We start from the raw sequence: 27,576 nt of genomic DNA, 5'->3' as shown, positions 1-27,576 counted from the left end.
ACGTCCCTACGGTTCTAAGTCGCTCCCGGATTTTGACCGCCTTCTCGGCTCTCTGCCAACCCTGGACGTAGACCGGCACGCCCGTTGCCGCGCTGCCGAGGTCCTTCTCTTCGTTTCTCCAGCCTGCAGGGCTGTCTTCCGCAGCGCCTGATCGCATGCGGGGCCACCCAGAGATCCCTGCTTAACGAAAGCGACGAGACAGGGACAAGCGAGGACCGGACGGCCGGACAAGGATGGCCGGGGCAATGCTGGCCGTCCGGCCCGGCAGGCGGCGGCCGGGACACCCCACGGCGGGGGGCGTGAACCGCGAAGGGAGGTGCGAGAAGGCTGGAGGCTGCGGCCACGGCCATGTGAGAGGGGCTGCCCCGCCGCGGTTCGGCGGACGGCGGGCGGGCGGGGGGCTGGGCCGGGGGCGGGGTGCGCCCGGGGGCGGGGAGGGCCGAGCGGAGGGAGGGCCGATGCCGCCGCCGGCTCTTCCCGGTCGCGGGTTATATAGCGCGGAGTGTGGAGCCCGCTCAGAGGCGGCCGGGAGCGCTCCGACTTGCAAGCATCGCTGCGGAGCCCGGTGCCTGAGTGACAGCCTCGGGGAGTGCAGGGCACGGGGACACGAGACCCGGGAGGCAGCTGCAAGCCGTTGGGGAGCGCTCGCCTGCACCGAGCGAGTCGCCCCTTCCTGGCGTTCCCGCTGCCCCGCACCCCACTCTCCCACCCTTTCGCAACTTGGGTCAAGTTGACAACTCCCGCGGCGGCCGGCGGGCCCGTGCCGTCTCCGCTGCGCGCCCCTCCCCCGGGGTGAAAGGGAGCCGCCGCGCCGGCTCCGGGGACGCTCGGGCGGCAGCGGCTTGGCCATGAGAGCCGCGCACGCCTCCTAAGTCGCGGCTGTCACCGCCGCTGCATTGGGACCAGCCGGACGGGCGGGCGCTCCCGGACGGGCGGGCGGCCGCCGGCAGGAGGCGCCGAGCCGGGCGGCTTCGCGGAGGGCACAGCCCGGGGCCACCGCGCCGAGCCCGGGCGGGAGTGGCCCCGCGCAAGCAGAGAGCGGCGGCGCGCACTCCAGCCCGGCGGGCACCTCGGGGGCGGGCGCGGGGCGCAGCCTGCTCATCCCGGCCGCTCTGACAAGCGCCCCGGGGCCGGGAGCCCGGCTGCGCGGCGCGGGGTGGGCGCGGACGCGGGCGCTGGGCTCGTGCGGGGCCCCGGCCGTCGCGATGAACATCGTGGTGGAGTTCTTCGTGGTCACTTTCAAAGTGCTCTGGGCGTTCGTCCTGGCCGCGGCGCGCTGGCTGGTGCGGCCCAAAGAGAAGAGCGTGGCGGGCCAGGTGTGCCTCATTACGGGCGCCGGCAGCGGCCTGGGCCGCCTCTTCGCGCTCGAGTTCGCCCGGCGCCGGGCGCTGCTGGTGCTCTGGGACATCAACACTCAGAGCAACGAGGAGACGGCGGGCATGGTGCGCCACATCTACCGCGACCTGGAGGCAGCGGACGCCGCGGCGCTGCAAGGTAACCGGACCTGCGCTCGAGCATTGTTGGGTCAAGCCTCTTCCCACCCCCGCGCCCTACCCAAGAGGGCCTCGAAACCCCACTGTCATAGGCAGACCTGCTCTCGAAGAAGAGCATCCCCCCACCCCCAGGGCGGTCTTCTGCGAGTGGAATTTGCCCCCTGATAAAGGAACATGATCACCTCTGTATTAGAAGGGAGAAAGTATGCCAAAGCCTTGTCTTAGCGGAGCTCCTGTCCCTTTGGGGACGACTGTGAGGTTTTCTAAGCCCTCTGAGGCTAAGCAAGTCCAGGGAACTTGTTACTACAGATCTGAATCCTAAAGAAATGCCTCAGTCTGGTTTGCGATGGAAAACTAGAGTCTTTGGGAAGTTGTTCTCAGACTCGACTGATGCATGTGTGTATGTCACTGCGGTCTCAACCTCCGAGATGAGGGCAGCATTGATGATTTCACTATAACTTTAGTCAGGAGGAAATAATTACATTGTTTCACCAGAGATAAGTCAGTACTTTAGTTACATACTCGGACTGATTGAAAAATACCCTGTCTCTTAAGGGAAAACGGTCGAAGGATTTAAGCCTTATTGTAAAATTTATTCCATGCGTGGGGTAACCTTAGGAAATCTGCATTTTTGTATATTTATTAACTAACCTAAATCTGACACTTTTTAAAGAAAAGGCCATAGTGGAGACCGTAAGTAACCATAAGTATTGGTCCGGGAGATTTGATAGTGGCTCTTGATTTTTGACAATTTTTCATTTCCAGGGAAAACATTGAACTCTACCAGGAAGATTAGCTTGGGTACCACTCCACCCTCATATTGATCGTTTGTCACCAAAATGTTTGGCACCTGCCTTTTAAGTCAGAAAATCAAAGGTCAAAAACGGTAGCAAATACAGATTTTTGTGCTCCCTGACAAGAAAGAACTGTATTCCAGGGAAGAGATTTGGATTTTTTAATTGAGTTCTTATGTGGTAAAACTGCATATTTACCTGTAAACTTGATTTATGTGAGGGTGCTTCTTAGGGGAGTTTAGCTACTCCAGTTGGAATAAACCACTGTGACCCCCACTTTTTCATGAGAAACTTGAGGTTCATTTCTTGGCTTTGGATGAGTTCAGGTTATTAATTACAATTTTGATTTGTGAGCCTAGAGGTGAGTTTCCATTTTCAGAGTGCCTATACTAAAGAGTAAAGAGCCAGCTTCTGGCCACTGTTCCCACCCAAAAAGAAGTGTGTGGTGTGTGTGTTTGGGAGGAGGGGGTGTTACTCTCTGGGCTGAGATCAGTTCATTCCAGGTGTCTTTAGCTCCAGGAAGCCAATCCCATGAGGTCTGACTTGTATTGGGCTTGTCACAATTACATGATTTTCCCCTAAGCAAAGTTATTCAGTAAATTACTGTAATTCCCAAAGACTTTTGGGGGAGGAAGGCAGCTGTAAGTTCAGTCATTGGCAAGCCTTAACTGTGTTAGAAATTTGAAGCTCACTGTAGTATTTTTGTTTTGTGTGATCTTTGTCCTCTTGACAACCACGTGATTCACATTTTGCACTCCCTCCTCTTCTCTGTTCCATTTTTTTTTTCTCCTTCATCTGGACTTCTGAGGACAGCTGGGAATGGTGAGGAAGAAATTCTGCCCCACTGTAACTTGCAGGTTTTTACCTACACCTGTGATGTGGGGAAGAGGGAGAATGTCTACCTGACAGCAGAAAGAGTCCGCAAGGAGGTTGGCGAGGTCTCGGTTCTGGTCAATAATGCCGGCGTGGTGTCTGGGCATCACCTTCTGGAATGTCCTGATGAGCTCATTGAGAGAACCATGATGGTCAATTGCCACGCACACTTCTGGGTAAATATAAACATCCTTGTTTTTATTACTGGGCCCTCCTCAGCAAAAAGGCTGGGAAGGAGTGAGACTTCAGTACCAGCCTGAAAGCCACCTGCACTCTTTCACCACAAAGCTTCCTTCCAATTCCCTTCCCCCCCCCCATGAGTTGCAACATATGCCAGTTACTATTAAATTGTTGTTTTCTGCCACCAACCCCCCACCCCCGCCCCAGCCATTCAGTATTTCTGGAGAAGGTAGAGCACTGAACATTTTGAACTAGTTTGAAAGATTGCCATAAAAATAACAAGAGGGAGCATAAAACTCCGGGTTTGTTTATTTTACTTTCTGTTGAGTTTGTAAAACATTGGTTGTTCTTATGAATTCCTATAGTCAGAGTTTAGGCTTCCAAATTACTGCTCAGCCACATTTCAGAAAGTGCCAAAGATTCTGAGATCAGCATTTGTGGTCCAGTGGGAGTGGTCAGGCCACCCTGGCAGTCACTTAACATCCATTGATCATCCCTAGGGTCTGTGGCATTATCTTGTTGGAGTGAATCTCAGAACTTTCTCAGCTTAGAAGATGCCGTCTCTTCCGAGAACAGAAGTCACCCTGATAGGACCACAGAGTCCCTGTATAGGGAGCAGGGGGATTGTAAGACCTGGGGAACCAGGGACTTGCACCATATCAGCGTCTCACCATCAGAGTTATTACATCATTTAAGTAGATGAGAGGGGAGGGCCCTCTGCTCTGTGGGCAGAACTGACCCCCGTTTTCCAGCAGAACTGATCTTCAGGAATGGTAGGTGCAACTATTTTCCCCTATAACTGTACACTCTTGACCCACTTTATGCTTTTCTTCCCCCTGTAGTAGTTCCCCGTTACTTTTGTAGGCAGGTGGGATCCAGGAAAGAAAGGGTAAGGAGATAACTTTTCTGTTGTTGTTTCCCTATAGGCGGGTTAGCCTTCTAACAGAGCACAACAAAGAACTGTTTCTCCTAAATAGGTCACATTAAACCTCATTAATTTTTTAGCAATTGCTTAAAAACTTAATCTGGCTTTAGAAGTACTTATTCAAATGTTGCTCCTTGAACAGCAAACCATTTCTCTGATCCTGGAAGAAGCTTATTTTTAATGTTTTATTTTCAAACACGAGCTTTATTCATTTCCAAAGCTCTACAAATGAACGTATAAATGACATGAGCTAAACTCATATCTATGCTTTAAATGAGGAAGGAGGTTACTCAATGCAGTTCGGAGGACTTTGAGTGTGCTTGTGTGTGCTTACGCTTGCGTAGGTGTGTGTATGTGTTGTGTGCAGTGGGGGTGGGGAAGAATATAGTCCTTGCTGCTGTGGGGGCCACAGGAACCTGCAGCAAGTGACAAGGGGGTGGATCGGGTGAGTAAAGGCCAGCACAACTGAATAAACTTGGCAGTACAGTTTATCAAGAATCTTGTGTTAATACTTCTGAGTAAAACAAGCAGCCGCTATTGGAAATAAAAGGCATGTGTAAATTGCAGGTGGACTGTAGTTTTCATATTTAAAGACAAGTGAGGATGAGGCTGCCATAGAAACTCCAGCTAGGTATGAGCCGTAAACACCAGGGCTGGTTTTTTCCCCCCAATAATCTTTGAGATGGTGCACGGTGTCCAGACTATGAACTTTCACCTACGCAAAATACTCTGAAGTTTAACCATCCTGCCCACTTTCTCTGCATGATTATTTCTCTGAGTTGCACAGTTTCAAAAGTAACCAGATTTTTAAAGAAACCTCATACATTTTGCAATTAAATACTAGTAAGAAGAAAACAGCTTCTCTATGCTAGACATCCTATAAAAAGAGCTAGTTTAGAGTGTGTTAATGTTAAGTACACAAAATCCATCACCTCAGCTTGGAAAATGCACATTAGTTGATAGACAGGTGATACACTTTCTAACCTAAGGAGAAAATTGAATCAAACTTTCAATAGAAAAATTATTGTGGAACTGAATCTATATATAAAGGAGGAGCAGGCCACCTTCCCAGAGTCCTTACTTTGCTTTCAGATGTTGCTTAACTACACAATTTAGGGAGTTCTTGGAAGCCTTGACAGTAATGACGTCACTTCATATTAAAATATGGGAGGCTCCTGAATTCTCCAGCTGTTTTTCCCCTAAGCATCTGAACTTAAGAATTACAAAATTGAGTCAGAAAATTCATTTTAGAGTTGGAATTTCTGACTTCCTGCCAAGACCTATAAACCTTTTAAGAAGAGATCTAGCAACCAAAATTTAAAAAAAGACTTACTATAATTTTTACAGTGATTTTTGGGGGGGGGGATGGGGGGGGTTTAAGTATAAGAACCACTGAGTTCGGCTTCCCTTCCAGTAGTCCTTTTAGGTGAAAATGTTCAAGGTAACTGTCCAAAGATATATTGGCCTGTACTGTTTTCCTTCCAGAAAAAATAACCAGCGTGTCTTTTTACTGTATCTGGGAGGGGAAAAGAAGTTGCCCCATGCATTTTAAAGAGTGGATCAGCTGAGCAAAGACTTGTTCAGTCATTTGAACAGATCATCTCGAGCCAGACTTTCAAGGAGCAGTCGATGTCTGTTTTCATAACATAATAAACCATATGTTGATCCTCACCCAGAGTTAAAGTCATAGGCAGGAAACTAGAAACCACATGGACTTCACTGAAGAGCTATGGGCGCTCCTGCTTCAAACCATTGGTCACACTCTCCCTGCCTGGAAGGCCCTCTTCTCCGGGCTGTAGACCTTGTGAGGCCTACCTCGAGTTGTTAATCCAAGCTTCCATCCCCACTCCAGCCCCTTTCTGGCATCTAGCCTGTCGCTGCAAGGGTCCTTAGAGGTCATCTCTTCTGACCCCTTGTTTGCTGGAGAAGATGCAGTTAGATGACTCGTCTCTTCTTCCTATTGATCTCTCACAGCGTTTCCTATCATCCCCATCTTTTGTGCACAGTGTGTGCTCTTTGGTGTGACTTCTGCCACATTGTGCCCTGAAACGCCCAAGTAGATGGCAAGCGGTCTGCAGGCAGTTTGTTATGGACATCTATTTGTTTTCCGCGGCCAGGACCAGAACTCACTCCTTGTCCCTCAAGAAATGTTTGATAATAGAGGCGAGGCTTCTGCTTAAATATTTAGAAGACAGCCTATTCAGAGACTGCGCACGTGGGTCTGGCTGCTGAAGTTTCAAGAGGTAAGCATTATGTTGGACTAATTCAAGCTGCGTATGATTGACAGGATCTCAGTGAGACGGGCTCACACTCGTTATTGTGTACATGTCCTTTTGTTTTCCTTCACGGCTTGTCCGTCCTCCCTGCCCCACCTCTGTGCTCATCCTCAGTGTTTTAACCCCGCTCGTTGGTGTGAGGCTAGCGACTGTGCGAAGGCTGTTGACAGACCAGTTTGAATCAGCTCAGTGTGAATATGTGGTGACCACGTGTGTCTCCCAGTGGCTGAGCCTCTAGAAGAGGATTCCTGCTGCAGTTCCTTCCTTGCTGCTTCTTAACCTCGGACCTATTCCTAAACGCGTTAGAAGTCTTTGCCATCCTTGGTGTTATTCTGCACAGCCCTCCAGTCTGCTGTGATACGTCATCTGCCAGTGTTATCACCAGCAGCTCTCCTGGGCACCTTCTCTTGGTCACCAGTCAAGAAGTGATAGATGTGGGGCAGGTTCTAATCAGCATAATCAAGAACATGAGAATGTATGCAATACCGTCCGTGCACTTGAACTTTGGCCTAAATCAGGAAAAAAAAAAAAAAAAGAAAATCCATCCACTTAGGCTCTCTCAGTATCTGGGTGAGATGCAAAAGCTTGAAACTAGCCCTCTGATAGCCTTTGAAATATGGAAAGTTGGTCTTCATATAGGGACTGCCAACCCATGTTTCCCCCAAAACATTGCTGTTGCTTCACTTGTTATTTTTTTAGAGGAATCTTAAAAAATCTTAGCTTGCCATTCCTAAAAGACAAAGTTTATCTATAGATCCTTTTTGACCAAAGCTGCATTTGGCCTTTATGCGTGAGCCGCACATTGATCCCTGATTAGCCAAAAGGGGGAAGCAAAAGCATTTAACTCCAAGCCTTTTGTGTTCTGAAGAAATTTTGTGTGGTAAAGGACTAAATCTGTCAAATAGCTAGTCGGTAATTTACTTCTATTGATATGATAGTCAGACAAGATAATTGGTAGTTAATTAATAGACCACTTAACTTAAAAGGTTTCACAGTTTTAAAATACTAATTACTGAATTAGGCATTTATCTATATCCAAATGTCTAAAGTCTATTTAGTTAAAATCCATCCAGGAAAAGTAAAAGCCCACCAGCTAGATCTGAGTAATGTGGCACTTAAAGACATTAGTGCTGCGGCTGTACCTAATAGCGCATGAATGGTCCCTAATCATTAATATTTTAAGTTCTTATGTGATTTACTTGTTTTTAATCTCAAATACTGTATTCCTCTGTTCTCTGGTTAGAGAAATCTACTTTTGTTCAAGGCTTCTTAGATTTAGAATTAAAAAAAAATTTCTAACATATTCTTATAAAACTTTTTGGCTGATACTGCCTCTAAACTGTAGTATTAAGAATTCTTAGACTAAATATTTTATAGAGTATTATTTTCCTGTCTTAGGATTAGCTACTAAAAACTTGGAATTCTTGGCATATTTTTAAGTCTGTACTAGAGCTGGCTTTTGTTATTAAATAAATTCATAGGCATACAAATCAAATGTTGAGCTTTAGAAACAAACTTTTTATGTCTTGAACTGACCTGTAAATTGACCTAAGATAAGCATACTTTATCTTATTAATTCTCATGGTCACAGTTAAAAACTGAGTTAAAACATCTCTTGCATGGATACCTGGAACTCAGTACACACCTAACAGGGTCATTTCATAGCCTTTTGTTCCTAACGCAAAATAAGATCACATGCTCATTGAGCTTTGAGTTTGTATATTTGATACATTACATGCTGGACCCAAATCTAGTGCTATTAGAAGTCAGCATCTATGGCATGATAAACTGTCACTTTACATAACTGGTGTGAGTGGGGAACCATTCTGTAAGTCTTCCCAACACCTTTGCTGTATGTTCTCATCTGGGTCTGGTTATCTCAATTGTTTAGAAAACATTGCCAAGTAACCAATGTCACATGAAAAAATAGCCGGGCTCCGCTAATGGCCAAATCCAACGTGCGGCTTGATGTTTTTGCAGAACGTAAGCCTGTTGACCATCTTTCTGAAACGCTAGCGCTCCAGCTCCTGCTATAGGCCCACTTTCTGTTGCTTCTATTCGTGTCTTCCCATTCCTCTTAGCCTCCCTACCTCTGAAAGGTGATGGTTTCTTTAGTACAGCGTGCTCAAACCTCTTCTCACTGTGCTCTTCTAGCTGGGTAATATGTTTATTTCAGTGGCTTTAACTGTGATTTCTAAGACAGTTCCCAAATTCACACAGCTGTCTTGGCTATTCCAAGCAGTCCCTAAAGTCAGCAAGTCTCAAAACGGGACTAACTCTTCTTTGCCTCTTTTGAGTTTCCTGGTATGGCCAGTACCAGGCTTGGAAACCTCAGCAGTATCTTTAATTCTCCATCCTGCACATTCATGGGTCTTCAAATCCTGACTGTTGTGTTGGTGCCATGTGCTTTGACCCCTCCTTCCTGCTTCCTCCTGTGTGCTTCCATCACCTCTTGCCTGGACTCTGCAAAGGATCGCCCAACTTCTTTCCCCATTTCCAGCCTTTGCTCTCCAACCTAGTGTTGTCTAAGCAAACTGGAGTTTGCGATATGCCTGTTTAAAGACTATGCTCGCCAGAACCTACCCGCAGCCCTTGCATGACCGTACTGTTCACAGCACAAAGTCCAGGCTCACTGGCATGGCAGCTGAGGCCTTCCAAAGCTGATTGCCACCTGCCTTCTAAGCTAATCACCCATTATATCCCCGGTGAACCCTAAACTCCAGCCGGGCCGGGCACCTCACTGTCCCCTGAAGGGGCCCTGCACTCCCGGCTGTTCTGCCGTTTTGGTCCCGTCTTGCCAGGAGACAAAAGTTGAATAGTTCAGACGAAGTTATCGCTGCTCCCGAGGAAGAAAAATGAACACGTTCAAAATCTTTCCACATTGACTAAATAGTATCTTTCTACATTAAGGGAACAGTCCTTGTAGAATAGTCTCGAATTCCTGCTTCAGGGAATGGCCTCTCTTGTTTGACTGAGAGTGTTTCTCTTGAGGCCTGGAGGCAAAGTTAGTATTTGTTCTTCTCTCCCTGGTTATTTCTACTTCTAGGGCTGTATCCGTTATCAGCCCTAGTAGAAATTAATCTGTAGGGCCTGTCGGAGTGGAAGCATTTGTTAACCCGCGCTAATGCTAACACTGCTGGAAGAGGTTTTTCAGAATTAGCAAAGAGAGGGCGCGCAGGGGTGTCCTCGGCCGTTTGCTGCAGGCCTGGGTCCCTGCGGCCCCAAGGAGCCACGGACCCCACGGTTAAGTGCGTAACTGCTCACCATCTCCACTTGCTCTCTCCCTTGACATTTGTTTTTGCCCTAACCATTTTTCAGACTTTCAAGATCTTTGGCAAATTCTAGTAAATTGACTTTAGTGACTTGAACGTATCTAAGACGTGGCAATCGGAAAACTTTCAAGCAGTTTAATGACCTCACTTGGGAGGTAGAATAACTTTCTTTAAGTAGGAACCACCCCCCCCCTTTTTTTAAACTGAAGGAATATTAGTAGCAGATTTATCTCAAAGTTCTGTTCTCGTTCTTTCAGAAACTAAAAGCCTGTTCCAGTTGTTCTGAGTGGGCAGGTTGCCTCTGTCCGGTCCAGCTATGTGCCTGTGTGGATAGGGCGACAGGTCTTGTTTGCTGGCCTGTTTTGGAGTGCTCAGCGAATAAGAAGGTTTCTGGCTGTGGTGTAGTTACAGCTACTGGACTTGGGAAAGTCCATTCCAGCCTTGGTTAGGTCCTAAATACCTGGGATGTTTTTGGCCCCCCAGATTGTACTATGCTGAAATTCCACTAGGGGGTGTGCTAGCAGGGTAGATTTGTATCTTACTTCCCTCTACACATACAATCGGTAATTTACCCAAGATAAAGGGCCTTTTGTAGCTAATCTTTGGAGTATGGCAAACTCTGATAGTCCTTAAGAGATAGGAAACTGTTATTCCCTGCCTCGGTTGAATGGGTTAAATCCAATGTTTTGAGCCTGTAACTCCACGGATCCGATTAAAACGTGTTCATCTCTTTTGTTTTAAACAGAGATTTCTTATCTCAGAAGTTACTATGGTGGTTAGCTGTTTAAAGAACTAACCCCTTCTTATAGTTCTTTTAACAGACCTAAAAACCCCTTGTAGGCAGAGACCCCTTGTAAGCACAACCAGAAAATAACTTTGAGGAAGATGGAGTCGTCTTCTTTCTTTGAAAATGAACGGTAGGCAGGTAAAGCACACATCTGGTCCCTGCAATAGGGCTGCCTTTGAGAAGCTCCCTGTGTTGTGACCTAACCCTCTTAAGACACCATTGTTCAGAAAAAGGTTGTCAGAGCGTGGCTTTAGGATCTAATCTCGTTTACCCTGACACACTTGGCCAGCCAGTTCCAGTCACCTGGGCCTCTGGGTTCACGCAGGCTTACGCCATCTCAGCACTGCTGGGGACGCCTTTCAGCAGAAGGAATACTTGAGCTTACCCAGCATGGCCCGTTCTTGAGTTTCTTCTTCTTTTTCACTTTATTTGTCAATTCCCTCAAAACTCTAAGTTCACACCTGTCAGGGGCCATTTTCCTAAATGCTCTGAAACTAAAATTAAGTGAACCACAGGGGAAAAAATTGAATATCCTCTCATAATGATCATAAAACTTTCAACACTGCAGCAAATGCTGCTAGAATATTTAACAAGGAAGGGCAATTACTGCCGCAACCTTGAGTGCTGTCAAGTGAACCCAACTGACAAGCCACTTACAATGAATCTACATTTGGAAACAAAACATGACTTGGTCTGTGAAACTTTCAGAGATCACACAAAGGCGTGTGGAAGGTGGCAACGGTGTTGACATTGTGAACATTGACGTTTTTTGGTTTGGGGAAACAACAGTGTTTCTCTGTCATTTGCTGCTTGCATAAAATGTGAATTTCTTGCCTTTCCTTCAAATGGCTTAGTACTGGATTTCTGAATATTAACACGGTTCAGCTTCTTAGTGTGATTCTAAACAATGGGGCTCAAAATAACACTTCCCAAATCAGGGTAACTGGGGAAATATTTGTGGTGTAACTTACGTAAGCACATGGGTATTTTGAGGACAAGTGAAACTTAAAATTCAAAGCCTGAATTTTCCCACCTGCAAACTGTAATTAACATACTGCCCCCTACTGATTTCTCAAGTATTTTTTAAAAAATGGGGCCAGTTCTACAATCTCTTGGGAAAGGGAAACATCGGGTATAATAAATGATTTTTAAGTAGTTCTCTGCTAACTTTTTGTATTTTTACATTTGCTGGACTCTTCTCTGACAAGCACTGTAATTTATATATTTTTAAAAATTATTTTTGGGGGGGAGTAGTTAGGTTTATTTATTTGTCTTTCAACGGAGGTACTGGGGATTGAACCCAGGACCTCATGCATGCTAAGCACTCACTCTACCACTAAGCTATGCCCTCCCCCCTGTAATTTATATTTTTAAATGGTTTTCTGCTCCCAGTAGAACAGGACTAAAGACAAGGATTAGAGAAGAGGTGTTACTGGAAAGTGTCTGGTTTCCCAGCATCATCCAGGATTCTGGAGGTGGGGGCAGGCAGCTGAAGCAGAAGCTTAGCTCTGTGTTTGTAAGACTGCTTTTGCCGGAAGTGTGGGCTGGGGCTGCGTGGAGGGCAGGGAGGCCTGGGAGCCGTACATAGTAAGAACAAGGAATTGCAGGAACTTGAAGAAACACACAACCAAAAATAGATAGCACTTATAACCAAAACAGCCTATAAATACATGCTTAATTAGCCTTGGTTGCATTTACTGTACTTTTATATAGCACTTAAATTTTACAAAGTCCCTTCATATGCTCCTCATAGTGACTGTGGATTAAGTAGAGCCATTATGCCCATTTTTATGGATGAGGAGACAAACCCAGAGAGGTTGTGGGACTTGCCTAAGGTCACCACTAGGGAAGGAAGAAGCTAGGAGCTGACCCTCCACCTAGGGCCTTAGTTTGGAAGCTCTGCAAACACTTACCTGGGCTCCTTGTCCAAAGCTCCTGGAAGGTTTTCCTGAGTCACATATGCTTTTGCCCTGCAGTATAATGTAAGAATCCACCTTCAAATGTTGATTTTTTTTTTTATTAGCATGGTTAGTTTAGCAATGACTGACTAACCGTAGCTTAATATCCCCAGAAAATTTGCTCCATGAATTACACAAGCATGTGAAATTCTGAAGAACCAATATCATGCTTGAGTTTTATTACCAAAACCGGATTCATGTGTTTTTTTTCTGTGCCTTTTCTGTAAATTTCCATGGTGTGTAGCTGAGGTGGTTACTTCATTGAGAAGAATGTAGTATATCCTTGGTCAGTGAGCTTCCTTCTCTTCCTGGTTTGCATGTCAACACTGACAGACTGGACATAAACAGCAGTGAATCACAGAGGCTCTTGCACAAGGACTGGCTGAACACAGTTCTACAAATACTTGATACCAAAATGTCAATAACAAGGTGGTCTTAGTTTAGGTTTTTGTTTGTTTAAAGCTTATCTCCTGGAAGATGTAAAACCTTTATTCTCTATTCTGTTACGTAATCATCTTATGGGATCAGGAGTCCGGATAGCTCCACATGTTGAGCTTTGCTTTGGAAATGCTAATCACGGATTCTTAAAAACTGCCTGTGTGGTTTGGGCCGAGCATCTGACTTTTAAAGGGCTCCTATTTTCCTATGTGGGGTTTCCTACGTGGCTTACCAAAGCATGAAAGCTTCAGAAAGGTAAATGTGGAAAATGAAAAAGGTGAATGCTTAGGCTGAAAGGGTCTGAATTCCTTGTCTTGAAAGCTGAGCCTTCAAAGCCTCTGTGGATAAGGGGAGAGGATTTTAAAGTCATCTGGGTCTCTTGTTTTTGAGAGCTTGTCCTAATGGGGATGGGGCTGTCTTAGTCCATCTGGGCGGCTGTCACAGAATACCAGGAACGGATGGGGTGAATTGTAAACAACAGGAATTTATTTCTCACAATTCGGAGGCTGGAAGTCCATGATCAAGGCTCCAGGAGACGCGGTATCTGGTGACAACCCGCTTCCTGGTTCATAGACAGCTGTCTTTGCTGTGACCTCACATGGTGGGAGGGGTGAGGGAGCTCTCTGGGGTCTCTTTTATGAGGGCACTAATCCCATTCATGAGGGCTCCACCCTCATGACCTAATCACCTCCCAAAGGCCTTCCTAGCAACATCATGTCGGGTGTTAGGTTTCAACAGGAAGTGTAGAGGAACGCAAAGCCCCAGACCACAGCAGAGGAGCCTGCCAGTGCTAAAAATGGGTCCCAGGCAACTGTACATATGGCCGTAAACTCCCATAGTTGTCCTTACTAAGCTCCCAGGGCTCCTGACATCAATTTGAACTGGCCTTTATCTGATGAACATTGTTGGGGGAAGGATGTGGGGGATGGAGAATGGGGCCTCTCGACCCCTGAAACTCTGGTTCAAAGCACACAGGTGGCACAGAAGGTCGAGAAATTCGCCTGCCTGTTCTGCTGAATTTCTAGAGAAATTGATCTGAAGCCACTCAAGGTTTGGAGTAGGCAGTTCTGGCTCATGCTAGAACCTCAGCCTGCATTCAGTCCAGAGCAGCAGCACTAGCATCACCCACCCCCACCCCCGCCCAAGGCTGCACATGAGAAAAACAAACTCTTAGGCCCCCCCCCAACCTACTGGGTCAGAGTCTGCATTTGATTCAGATCCCAGGTGATCATGCACATCGAAGTGAGGAGGAACTGCCCTTGAGTATTTAACTTTCCTTCCCACTTTCTCAATATTCTCTCTCTGTCTTTCTTTTTTCCCTTGAACTAATCAGCCCTTTAGGAAGTTGTTGGCTAGCAATGCCAGACCATGCCCTCTGGGGTCCACCTTTGTCTAGGTTTATTTTTTTGACTTGGGTTCCAGGCCATTATTTACAAAGAAGAGTCCAGGTGCCCCCCCCCCCCCCCGCCCCCTGTTCCCCTTGGATGCTGTGCCCAGGATGGCGTTTCCAAAGCCATGAGTATCATGGCTCAAAGTCCAGGCCACGCATTGGAGAGCTTTGTTCTTTCTGGCCAGGACCAAACTGGCTGTCTGGAAATGAGTTGCAGGAGAGCAGAGACCTTGCCTGTGTGCAGCCCCTCCTCTGCTCCTGGCCCCCACCGTTACTGGCATTATTTCCTTTCAATGATGTTAATGTTAACTTAGTAGCAGAGTGGTGGTGTGTAGGTATTAACATGTAAACTAAAAGTGATGGACTGCTGAGCCCATATTTGTGATTTTTTTTTTAAGCCTAGAATGTCTTCCAAAGCTAGAAAATGTCATTATAATATGAGAATTAAAGCTTGGAGAAGTCATCACTGGACTATATGGAACTTGATTTGCAATGTGCATGTTCCTTCTAAAGAGTGGTTCTCTTAGGGGCTGTTTCCTGCTCAGGGACATTTGGCCACATCGGAAGACATTTTTCCCTTGTCAAAACCAGTGGGGCTGTTCCTGGCATCCAGTGGATCAAAGCCGTGGTATTGCTAAACGTCCTGCAATGCCCAGCACAGCCCTCCCGCAGCATAAAGTGACCCAGCACAAAATGGCAGTGGCGCTGGGGGCAGACACTCTGTTCTAGAACACCAGCTCTCATACGTGGCTGCACATTGGAGTCACCTGGGGAGTGTTGTCCCCCAGTGCTCGATCCCCTCCCAAATATAAGTGGCCTGGGTTGTGCCTGGGCATTAAAACTAGAACCTCCCCCGATGAGTCCAGTGTGTAGCACAGTTTGAGAACTCATTGCTAGATAAGGCGGCTTTTACAGTCCTTAAAATTTCTTGAAGAGGTTCGCAAAGATTTTTTTTTTCTTTTACTACTGCCTAACAATACAGATACCTCGAAGACCCTCACAAACAGTGCATCAGTTCTGAGTTGTTACAGCACACGCCTAAGAATAAAATACGTTTTCAGGAGTAACCTCTTGATTGCATTTATCTTTCATTTAGGTAAAGATTTCGTTTTCTATAAAGACTCCGCAGTGAGCAAACTAGAAAGCAGAGAAGAATTTGAACTCTTTGCATGTATGAAGTACAGGAGATGACGGGAGGTGATCGTGGTGACATTGCTGGGCTGCGGTGTTGGAGTTGGGGGCAGGGGGTTGGTCCTGCCACTTCAGATGCCCTCAGCCGTGGCTGAGCCCCCGTGCACGTGGTCATGCCTTGTGGAAGTGGTTACCAGTCACTGGAGCAGAACCGAAGCCTCTGCCCTTCGTAAGATCTGTCTTTATCACAGTTTCGGGGATGTGACTTGAGTTTGGGGCAAAGCAAAGGGATGAATGACAACCTGTTGCTTAACAGACTATTTGGCTGCAATTTTGTGGGTTATTTCAATATTCTGTGAAGAGTTATTAGATAGGAGAAGGGGCCCAAGCTAGAGAGCTCTCAGGGAATGCTCCTTTGATCACTGAGGACTCAGCCAGGGGGAGGGGCAAGGAAACCAGCATTTGAGAACCAGTGTTCAGCAACTCATTGTTTCTCTGAACACACAGATCTCCTGTGAACTCAAGTAAAACACAGAAAAGCGATGATTGCTTCGCAGATAATTTGTAATTTTTTTGATGTGTAGGAGGCATGGCTTCAAGTTACATTATTTTAAAAGGCACAGCCATGACAACATATAAATGTTTAATGAATGGATATTTTTGCTGCTCACCAGATGCCGGCAGCCGCGCTAATGGAGTTGATACCTCACTGAGTCATTTATGAGAGTCTTAGGCAAGTAATACCTCAGTGTTACGGCTTGTATATTGAATGCGTGGTAGGAATCAAAGAAAGAATAATTGGATGTGAGTCGTCATAACATTTTTGAGCTAAGAAACCTTGGAGACCTCCTTTCTGTCCCACAAATGAGTTACGTCAAGAGAAGTCAAGTAACAAGGAAGGTTAGGTGATTGACAGTCAGTACCAGGTGGGTTCCTGGACTCTAAAGGCTAGTGTACTTTCCAGACAGATGGAGTTTTAAGTCTCCTCCTTTCTGGTATTTCTGCACAGCAAACTCTAAAGTGTAAGGAAGTGTTGATATCTGAGTCGCTGCCTCGGGGTAGATTCATCCCATGTTTTAACAGTGGGAAGGCAAGTTAATGAAGCATTTATTTTTGCTGAATAACTAATGGTGTCATCATCTAGGTGTTCATTTGAAAAGCCTAGCTCTTTTATTAGCTTCTTGGTTGCAGGGCAACTGTAGGAGTGTTCTTGTGCATGTGTATTAAGTATTAACTGCTGATGCCTCTAAATGTTGAACTAAAGCCTGTGGCCTCAAAATAACAGAAAGGACAGGAAATGGAACATTGGTATGAATTGGGTGATTATGACATATTCTTTAGTCTTTCTGCTATAGCTAAAGAGGACATTTTGTGTCAAGCTGATGGAGATTTCGATGAACACTTTAAGTCTGAGAGTCATTCCAGGCATCAGTATCTTGGGGCTCTGTTGCACAATTCGTCAAGAGACCTTTCTGTCTCTACAAACACACTCAAATAGGAAAAAAAAAAAAAAGGTGCATTGAATTGCACGAATCTCAGAATTTGTGCTGTCAACTAAAACTAAAGTATTGAAAGTCGGTCTATTGCTAGCAAATACAGATTTTGGTTTTACTTCCTAACTGAAGATAATTTTGTAATGAAAAATTTCAAGTTACACCCTCTACGGTCAAAGTGAATTATCTAAAGTTTCGTGGTCAGTACGTGGCTTAAGCAGATACCTGTAAATCTGCTGGATCAAGAATATTGATTTAGCCATGTGTCCCTTTCCCAGTTTAGTTTGGGGGTAGGTCACCACTTTTTAATCTTTGAACACACCAGTGATTTATCCTATTAAATAGCCTTTTAAACCCAGTTTACCATAGTTTCAATAGTTTGTACCGTTGAATCTTAGTTTTCCAGGCACAGTGACTGAATCTTCAGAGAAGAGTGCCACCAGATGTCATTTTAGCCTTGTAAATAAGCAGCCTGTTCCCTTTGTGATTTGATAAAGATAAATTACTCTAGTAGCAACCCAGGCGGAAGCAGCAAACACCAAGGAGAGTTGTTGAAGCATTTGGAGGGGTACCGTGAGGATGTCCAGGTAAATGTACTCTGTTCAGCGGAGTCTTGACCGTACTTTTTCCAAATTGTATATATTGCTGTTATTTGTAGATTCTGAAAACCCTCAGGCTTACATCAGAAAACTGCACTATATATGTGCCGGTGATGTTAACCCTTTTCACACTGTAACGTGATTTTTGGTCCTCTTTAGAAATGAAAGTTTTCTGGGACATTCAAATGAGAGAGAAACACTTCAAAATGACTGTTTTAGAAAGATGCCTTTCCTTGAATTGACCACAGTCATGCAAATGCACAAAAATTGAGTATGAGGCCTTTTCCTATGGTGAGGAATTAACTTTGGTTTTCCCTTGGTCTCCGTTAACCTTGAATTGCTTGCAAATACGGAAAATGTATTCTGAGTGTCTTACCTACACCTTTAAAATGTCATCCGTCTCGAAATTTCAAAAGTCAGACTTTGCCGGATCCCACATTTCTTCACATGCTCCTTTGTTTAACTTTAGGTTAATTTGTCCTGACAGTGCAGCTGCAGGCTCCGCATTGCAGTCTGTCATTAAGAGCAGCAAGAATGATCTGGAGGGTTGGAACTGTTGGGAGTTAATTTGGCGTAAACCTAACATTCAAAGATTTCTCAAGATATGACATGTCATGTCTCTGTCCAGTCACACTTCTGTTTAAGAAGTTCTTGTTTATATTATAAATATGACCTTTACAGTTATCTTTCAAAGTGCCCAGTGCTTTGAAGAGGAACCCTGAGGAGCTATGGAGATATTAAACTCACAAAGCATGTTTCATAGGAATGTCAGTGTCCATTTGAGTGTCTTTTTTTTTTTTCTTCCTTCTTTTTAGCCACATAGCAACCCTGTCAGCTGGTGGCAGATTGTGGTATTAGAGTCTTGTGATAGAATTAATCCCAGGTAATCAAAGGTCCATCATCACACTTTTTAGCCAGAGTCCATTATTTAAAGTGTTTTCTCCTCTGCAGATAAAATAATCCCTTGGTTCCTTCCCGCTCTAAATTCTCTCACCGGACACACGAATTGGCGTGTGTTGGTTACTGACTTTGAGACCCACCCCAGAGCAAGTCAGCCTACTTTTCCTAATGATGAACGAGGTGCTCTCCTCTGTTTCTTAGACATTTGACTGTGAGGACATAGTGATGGAGTGCAGTCCTCTGATGGAGGCTAAGCGTCTAGCTAACCTTGCCAGCCACCAGTGGGACCAGCTAAGTCTAGTGACCTATCAGACGTACGTCCTCTAGAGATCCCTCTACTGGGTGGCAATTCCTGATCTAGATACTTTGTCCTTACAGTGATGAGGTAGCGTAACGGCCCTGGTGCTCAGCGGGGTCTCCGAGTTGCCCTTCTCAGAACCCCCATTGGCAGCACCTGCGCCCATTTACACTTAAGCCGTTTGGGGGTTCGCCACAGATCTGCTCTATGTGTTCTTGTAACGACTCTGAGACAGAGTTAAAGATCACGAACCTGAGCTTGAACTGACTGGTGTCATGGCAACTGGCACTTCACCTTTGGCTGGTCCCGGTCCCATACGCGCTGCAATATTTGTGCACATTAATAATTCATCACAAAGTGCCAGGTTTCTTTGTGCTGTCAAACTGTGTCAAGGACGGAATAGGCTGTGCTATCTCAGATGTCACCTACCAGACTGCAGAGGGCAAGAGGAATTAGAAAAGCAACCTCGTCGGGTTACTTGGGAACGTTCCCGAGAACGCCATGCCTTCTTGCCACACGTCTGTAGCATTTTTCTCGGAAAGTAAGGAATAGACTTGGTGTTGATCAAAGTTTATTTGGTAACGTGCCCCTGACTCAAGGCAGGAGTTTGGTTGTGGAAAGGACGCATGAGCGGTAATCGCTCGCCTCCACTCAGGCGGCAAAGGAAATGATTAACAGCCGTAGTGCTCGGTCACGTGCATCGGGCTCCGGCGTGAGCCCTGCAGACTCGGGTTTAAAAAGAAACCTGAGCCGCCCCGGTGTGAATGCTCTTCCCCCGGCTTGCCTTCGCCCAGCACCCAGTAGGAGCTGTGTGGCCGACACCAGCTTTGGAAGACAATCAGTCCGAGTTGCGTGGCTACCCGGGCCCTGAGATGGCTTGCTTACCTCCCCTCCCAGTTTCCTCAGCACCTTGTTTGTTGTTCCCGACACTGTTCGTAGTTGTAGTAATTGTAGTATTGTAAGTGGCGAGCCTTTCTAAATAAAGAATGTAGGCCTTTTTCTTGGAAGGTAGAAAATGCAGACACGCTGGATTTCATTTACTCAAAAGGCCAAATTCATCCCTGATTAGAGAGAGAAATCACATTTTATAAGAAACTTTGACCTGCCACTGCCTTTTTTTTTTTTAAATCAACCCCTCCCTCCCTCTGAAAAGAAGCTTCATATTAAAACAAACAAACCTGTGTCACACTTTACTGGCTACCTAAAGTGAAGCATGTTTCCCTGGAAAACATGTTTACAGTCTACCACTGGAAAAGACTTTAGTCACATAGCCATATTTGGATTCTTTTTTTTCTCTTTTTCTATTTTCCTTTTTCCTTTAAATGCAAAACCAGTAGCTTCCATGTCCTTCCAAGGTGCTCTGCGGGAGGAAGCAGCACTAAGTCACATTGTGTAGAATCTGCAGCCATAGCACCCTGCTCTTGAGAGGGAGAAACTCCAACAGCTTCATATTCGAGGTGCTGACTTAACACAGGTGCTAGTGAGACTGAATCCTGCTGAAGGACAGGAATGGGACCTGCTCCCAGTTTACCCATCATTGTTTGGCCAGATCATAATACAGTGCCTGCACGTAGTAGATGTTCAAGAAATACTTGTTGAATGAATAAGTTAAGTCTGCTGGAGCAGAAGTGGACTTTAATCAGTTTCAGAACCTTGCAGCAAATTGAACTTAAAAACATTTAGAAACTTGCTAACCTTCTATCACCTACCTTTATATGTGCTGGGGATCTGGATGAGCCGTTTAACACCTGCAGGCATCAACGTGGAACGTGAATATGGAGAAGTGATTAGAGCCAGCGACTTGGGGTCTGTGTTTCTGGTCGGTGCTCGCCACCAGGTCGTGCTCGAGCGGACACTGGCCCTGAAAGAGCACGGGCAGAGATTCGGGTTTGTCAGGTCACCCAGTGGCACATCCTTGCTGACATTATATGTGTGTGTGTAAGTACTTAGGATTTAATATTGAATCCTTCTACTTACTTAACTTACAAATAGGACCTTCATCCTAAATCCATCCCTCTCTTCCAAGACTCGGCAAACTTTTAATACTTAGAAGATCTCTGGATAACATCAAGACTAAATTTTGTACTTTTTAGCCAATCTAGGAACAGATAATTATAATCAGGTACTTAAAAGAAGATTTACAGGTATGATTACTTAAGGATGTGTTGTCTGGTTTAGATTAGAATAGATAAGCTTCTTTGTGATGTTACTTTATTGTAATTCTGCAATATAATGTCCATATATAAGCTATAAAGCCTAAAGTTTCCAGGTCCTATGGACTGAAAACAAAAATCAGAATACTACAAAACATAACTGTATGTTACAGTGAATGATACTGATTATATGTCTTAAGGAAATATGGACAAAGTCAAGGTGAATGGGATAATATTAGATAAAGGCTTAACACCCTACCTACCTTCCATAGAGAATTATTGAGAGACTCTGATGACCTAATTAACGTAAAGCACTTTTAAAACTGTGAGAGACTATGTAAATATGTGATTAATATTACGCTTTGGATTATGTGGGAGGGCATTGCAGGTAGACTGTCAGAGAAGAGTTCATAGGTAAAACCTTACAGGTGAGAGCAATAGTGACTGGGTAACAGCAGAGAGGAGGCCCAGGCAAACAGGTGTGAGTGGGGACCCGGGGGTTTATGTGATGAGCAGGAGTCAGACTGGGGAAGACCTTGGAGAATTTCACAGAGACTCATCTGGCAACTGTATGCATCATGGATGGGAACATGGGAGAACCTCAGAATTAAGGGAATGGCTGTTTATGATCTTGTATATGCAAATGTTATCAAAACAAATTAAATATGTATGCAAAAATTCAGTGATCTCCTGGTCAGGAAATCCTCTGAGAAGGGAATGCAAGTCTTCTTTAAGGCCAATGTGTAGTGTTTGGGTCTTTTTAACTTCATAAATCATGGGAAGCAGTGTTGGTAGTGGGGTATAACTCAACAGTAGACAGATTGCTCTTTGCTGCTTTCTTTTAAGAAGCAGGTTATAAAACTGTTGGGAGCCTGGTGGAGTAGTTAATAGATCACCTTAAGCAATTTGAAGTAATTTTTTAAAAAAATACAGCCTTGCATCTTGAAGGCAAGACAGCCAGAGGGAAAGGAGAAGTTTAGTGCGTAAGAAATCAATACAGCCTCTGGGTCCACTGCCCTGGAACTTCTGTCACGTGCTCTGCCCCCTTGAGTGGCCAGGCACCTGCCTCTGGGGGAGGTCACTCCCCAGTAGACCCCACAGTGGAGTGTGGTCATTCGGATGGCTATTAATTGTTGTCAAGGCAAAGTAGGCCTTACGACACATTTTTCATTCAAATGATTCTGTACTTGTACCCTCTTTTTCTTAACACCTATAGTACTTTATATCCTCATAGTATACTTTGGTAGTAAAGCTCTGGATGCTGAAAGATGCTGCTGGAATATCTCTTCATTCATGAGTCTGTGCTGTGTAGAGACAGCCATAAGGTAAACATTATACGAGGCACCTCTTGGTGGGTAGGCGGGAGGTCCCTCCCAGACAGGAGATGGCTGCGCTGAAGTGTCATGAGCGTGAAGAGATCTCTGACCTGGGAGTAGTTTAGATTAGCAGATAACTATCACTTGAAAGGTGATAAAGAGCCTCCTGCTAATGGCTCTCTTTTCATCTCTGGACATTGTCCCCCAAAGCTCTTGTGTTTCAGTCTTGTTGGTCACGGCTTCTAACAGGCCTTCCATGCCAATGACACGGTGCTAAGTTAGCCAGACGCTCAGAGGATCTTCTCTTCCTGATAAATGTAAAATGTTTAAAAACAAATGGGGAAATGCATCGTTACGTGGGTAAAGCTTTGCTTTGTGACCTGGGATTGGGTTTTAGATGAAACTCATAATGTCGGTTCTAAAGCTTGAATCGTCCTTTCCTTTCAGACCACGAAGGCGTTCCTCCCTACCATGCTGGAGATTAACCACGGTCACATCGTGACGGTTGCAAGTTCCCTGGGATTGTTCAGTACGGCTGGAGTTGAGGTCAGTCCAATATAAAGCATCTCCTTCATTCAATTGATTTAGCTTGTGACAGATACAGCAAAGTCCTAGGAAGAGTACCCGCTGCCCGCACGTTCGTGAGAGCCTGTGAACGCACACTGCCTGTGAGGGACGGTGCCCCAGGGCCAGCTGCCGAAGCGCCACTGACGCCCCGCTTTCCTGAGCAGTTTTCCTTGATGGCGGTGGGAAGGCACGGGGTCAAGATGAGACTGGAGGGCAGCGGCTGTGCCACAGGGACCAGATAAATGAGGCCAAAGGTTGACATTCTGTTTTGGTCAACTTGCCAAAAAGCAAGCTATCCTGTATCACCTCATCAGACGAGATGGCTAGGGGCGGGTATGAGGTGTCTGCATTGTAAGTTTGTGGAACTGGGCTTAATCAGACCCTTTTCCTCACCATATTCAAGTGACACAGCATGTATATGTATATTGTTTTGTGCTGTTTGTCCCATGGGTGCCTGGAGGGTAAAACTGAAAATACCACCCCCTGCAAATATGCAAAAGGATGCAGAAGATACGGCTTCCACCTTCTCCGTTCCCACCTCGAAACTGAAAGTTGGATAATGGAGAAGAATGTTCATTCTAGGCTGTGAGTCCTTAGGTTAAGCTCTAGTTTAAGTTCACAGGGTGTACTTACCATTTCCATTTTCACTTGACCCTGGAAAGAAAATCGGATCATAACAGCTTATAACCCAAGCTAGACTCGCCTTTGTTCTCCTAGCATTAATTTAAACAAACTGGTTTTTCAGTCTCCTTTTCTGAACAAGAGACCATTTGTAAATTTTCCAGACACTTCAAAGTGAACCTCTCTCCATTTTTAACTCCAGCTTGTTAGCTTTCATAGAATCCTTTGTGGTGACTTCCCCAGAGTAATATGATACTTCGTTGATGTGGCAAAAAGTGTTCATCTGTTTCTGCTGTTGCCTTGAAAATATTATTTCTGCACCAAACCACATCAGATATGTGTCTTTTAAAATGCTCTCCTTTTTTCTTTGCTTAGTCACCTGTAACCTTTTGTATCAAGCATGTAACCAGAGTAACAGGGCCAGGAAAGCTTCAGTTTGGTTAGGAATGTGTGCGCTTACTGAGTATTTCTGCTCTCTCCCCATCACCTCAGGATTACTGTGCCAGTAAATTTGGAGTCGTGGGTTTTCATGAATCTCTGAGCCACGAGTTAAAGGCTGCTGAAAAAGATGGAATTAAAACAACGCTGGTGTGCCCTTACCTTGTAGACACTGGCATGTTCAGAGGCTGCCGAATTAGGTGAGTAAGTACCTGCCTTAATACTGACGAGAAGCTGTTTTAAAAATCACCTTTCCATCTCAGGAGACAATGGAATCAATTGGATCTCCAGCCACAATCAGCCTTGCACATTAACAGCCATCATTGGACAGTTAACCTGTAGTTTTCATTGGTCAAATTTTGTAAAATCGGGGTGTGCACGACTGACGAGCGAGGGGCTGGAGTGAGCTTGCAGAAGTCGGCCTGGAGGCCTCAGTGGGCAGTGGCTGCTCTGCACCTTCCAGGAGAAAACCAGGACCCAGGACTTTCCTGAGAAGCTACTTCTTCAGGAGAGATTTTCTTTCTTTTATTAGTTGTGGTCCATAAATGCAACTCTGGTTTGGTTACCAATGTCACTGCCACAGAGGAGGATGGCCTTTCTTCTAAAAAGACCCTTGAATGTGACACTCCAGATCTGGGGACTTGGAGGGAGGGTAGAGCTCAGTGGTCGAGCACATGCTTAGCACGCACGAGGTCCTGGGTTCAATCCCCAGCACCTCCATTAAATAAATAAACAATCAAACCTAGTTACCTCCTCCTCCAAAAAAGCAAACAAACAAACCAAAAAAAAAAAAAATTAGAGGAACAGATTTGGGAACTTCCTTTTGGCAGAAAGTGTTTATAGCTAGATTCACTCTTGACAGAATGAGAAGAAACGTTTAGATTTACTAAAAATGAAATAAAATGCCCACACACTTTGAAAGGAGGCATGTGGGAATAGAAATGTCAAGTCACATCTGACTTGAGCTAAGCAGAATAAACAAAACCATGACTCATTAAGAGGATACTTGTAAGGACATGCTTACTAACTCGAGATCTCTGCTTGGCTGAATTTGAAAGGCCAAGCAAGATAACCAAACCAGTTCCCTGTGGGTCAGGGCCAATCCTAACACATCCTGAACCTGACCACGCCGCGAAGCAGGTGGAGATTTGAGTCATTTCGATCTCAGGCTGACTAAGTCTGGACCCGGGGGGACTCACCCCTGCCTCTTTTCCCATATGTGCGCATGTGTGTGTGTGTGTGTGTGCGTGTTGGTTTGGTTTCTTCCTCTTATGAACTTAGGAACCAGGTGCTGAGGGTCTGCGGCGCTCTGTTTCCTAGTCATTGTCACGACAGGTGTCCAGAGCTGTGAGGGGACAATGAAAAGGGAAAAGAATAAATTATGTTAAGTTATCTCAGTGTGTAATGGATCGAATTCACCTGAAGGTAGGCTATCTCCGTGCCCTTCATTTCAGAGACCCCCAGAGGAAACGCCGTCTAGGACAGCACCCCGAGGACTTTGATTCCACTCGGAAAGGTTTTGTCAGTGTTTACACGCCACCATTTGAACTACGCTTAACACTGAAAGTTTGGCATCTTGTTTGGGTGTAGTGTTTGTTATGCCAGACAACCTCTCCTTTTTCAACTGAGAGGAAAAAATAATAATAATTTGAAATACGTTTTAAGGCATTTTGAAAACACGACTTTCTCACTTTACAGAAAAGCAGACCAATTCTGCTTTTGTTAATTTGTTTTCCAGACTATGCAAATAAAATGTGTTCATAGTAGGAAAGTTTAGAAAATACAGAAATAACACAACGAAGTAAAATGGACCCCAAATCCTGTCCCTCAGATAACGTCACCCACCCTTCGTATTTTGATGCATATTTCCCAGTCTTCCCTATTCTGTGTTCACTCTTAATTTCATCTTCTGAATGTGTAACTCCCAGGAAAGAAATTGAGCCCTTTCTGCCCCCTCTGAAGCCTGATTACTGCGTGAAGCAGGCCATGAAGGCCATCCTCACCGACCAGCCCATGATCTGCACCCCCCGCCTCATGTACATCGTGACTTTCATGAAGAGGTAACTGAGGGGCTCCCCACTCCGCTGGGCCTCCCACACCTGCCCCATAACATAACTGCCACACAGTGTCCCCCGTTTGCTAACTGTGACTTTTCCTCTTTCAGCATCCTCCCTTTTGAAGCAGTTGTGTGCATGTATCGGTTCCTAGGAGCGGACAAGTGTATGTACCCCTTTATCGCTCAGAGAAAACAAGCCACAAACAATAACGAAGCAAAAAACGGAATCTAAGGATTTTTTTTGTATATGGAATATTATTTCTACCAGAAGGTGATCAAGATATCTCGGTTCGATCCACATCAGCATGACCGATAATCTCTGGATTCTAAATCCGCATTGACTTTTTTTTTTAATCAACTTTTTAAAAAAAAAATAAAAGTGTAAATTAACTGACTAGAGTATTTGGAAAATGTGATCAGCAAAAGTGAGCTTAATTGCCAACAGGGTCCTTTTCAGGCAGAACCCTGAAACCAGTCCAATCTTTTAGACCAGCGCTGTGTGACATCTCCGGGCTAGCGTTATTATTATTATTTTTATTTTTTGAATGAGCAGGAAGTCTCGAGACGATAACCACAGTGTGTTTCACGTGTGTGGTTTTTCTTAATTCCCATAGAGTTTATTAATTCTTGTAATTAATCTCTAGCCAGCTGACACCCTTGTGACTTCAAGGACTGACAGTGCTATATTTTCTCATGTTTTCTAAGTTTCAGTTTTGCAAAACCTGTGTGGCCCTTTCATGGTGTTTGTATGTACAACTCTTTTAAAAAGGCATTTTGAAATCTCCATCAGTTTGAAGTAAACAATGTCTGGTTATTACAGTAAAAGTGACCAGGTCTCTCTGTTAAAGTCGTAACGACTCAAGTTGGTCAAATTTTAAAATTTATCTCTGAAATCTTTCCTTAAGTATCTGTTCCTCTGGAGACCTATTTAATCCAAAAAAGATCGTACGTTTTCTACCTATGAATTGTGCTGCAGTACAGAAAGTGCCCTTTCCTCAGGAAGTTGCTGTGTTTCATTTCTTTGGATGGACTTTGATCTGGAATACATAGCAGCTCTGCAAAGAAACAGTTTCTAAAAATGGGAACTTCTGCATTTAAAAATGTCCCCATTTTTGTGCCAACTATGATTAGCGAGGGGGAGAAAATCTTATACTATGGAGTACGTATGGAAGGGTGTAAAGATTCTTTTGAAAGTTTTATTTACATTGTAGAACAGCAAATGACATTTTTACAGTATTTTTTTGTAAAGCAAACTATTTTGTGCCTTGAATTTGGTAAATGTGTATTAGTGAAACGTTGTAAAAGTGAACTTCTACCTCTGTATCTAAATGTATACCATCCACTTGTAAATTACTATAAACTATTATGTGATTGCTTTTTTTTTTTTTTAGAATGTCTTGTTTAAATAGCGACCAATGTTTAAGGCTAATAAAATAAGCCATCTTTTACTAATTAATTGGGAAATTTTATAAAGGACTGATTAAATTTAAAGACTGAACTTACAAACAAATGACTGTGTGATTATTAGTTATCAGCAGTGTTGTAGGGACAGTCTTTGTGTTCTTTTTTTCTCTGTACCATATCACACCTTTAAAGAAAAACGTTTGAATGGGATAGA

The 27,576-nt window shown here is 44.8% G+C and overlaps 1 protein-coding gene across 1 annotated transcript; it reads left to right on the top strand.

Moving 5' to 3' along the window:
• The first annotated feature begins 435 nt into the window (after window positions 1-435).
• Window positions 436-27,334, top strand: RDH10 (retinol dehydrogenase 10). Its single transcript, XM_006202412.3, has 6 exons — window positions 436-1,494; window positions 3,101-3,336; window positions 22,724-22,822; window positions 23,957-24,102; window positions 25,831-25,962; window positions 26,067-27,334. Exons 1-6 carry the CDS (start codon window positions 1,206-1,208, stop codon window positions 26,188-26,190), a joined length of 1,026 nt encoding a protein of 341 aa, XP_006202474.1. The 5' UTR covers window positions 436-1,205; the 3' UTR covers window positions 26,191-27,334.
• The last annotated feature ends 242 nt before the right edge of the window (window positions 27,335-27,576 follow it).

Source organism: Vicugna pacos, chromosome 29, assembly GCF_048564905.1.
Source record: "Vicugna pacos chromosome 29, VicPac4, whole genome shotgun sequence".
In the NCBI taxonomy this organism is placed as follows: domain Eukaryota; kingdom Metazoa; phylum Chordata; class Mammalia; order Artiodactyla; family Camelidae; genus Vicugna; species Vicugna pacos.
This window is presented reverse-complemented; position numbering and strand designations above follow the sequence as displayed.

Excerpts from the sequence above, each read along its gene's own strand:
- RDH10 (XM_006202412.3), top strand. The coding sequence starts at position 1,206 with ATGAACATCGTGGTGGAGTTCTTCGTGGTCACTTTCAAAGTGCTCTGG. Across the intron at positions 3,337-22,723 it reads ATTGCCACGCACACTTCTGG|ACCACGAAGGCGTTCCTCCC; the intron begins GTAAATATAAAC and ends CTTTCCTTTCAG. Across the intron at positions 24,103-25,830 it reads TTCAGAGGCTGCCGAATTAG|GAAAGAAATTGAGCCCTTTC; the intron begins GTGAGTAAGTAC and ends TGTAACTCCCAG.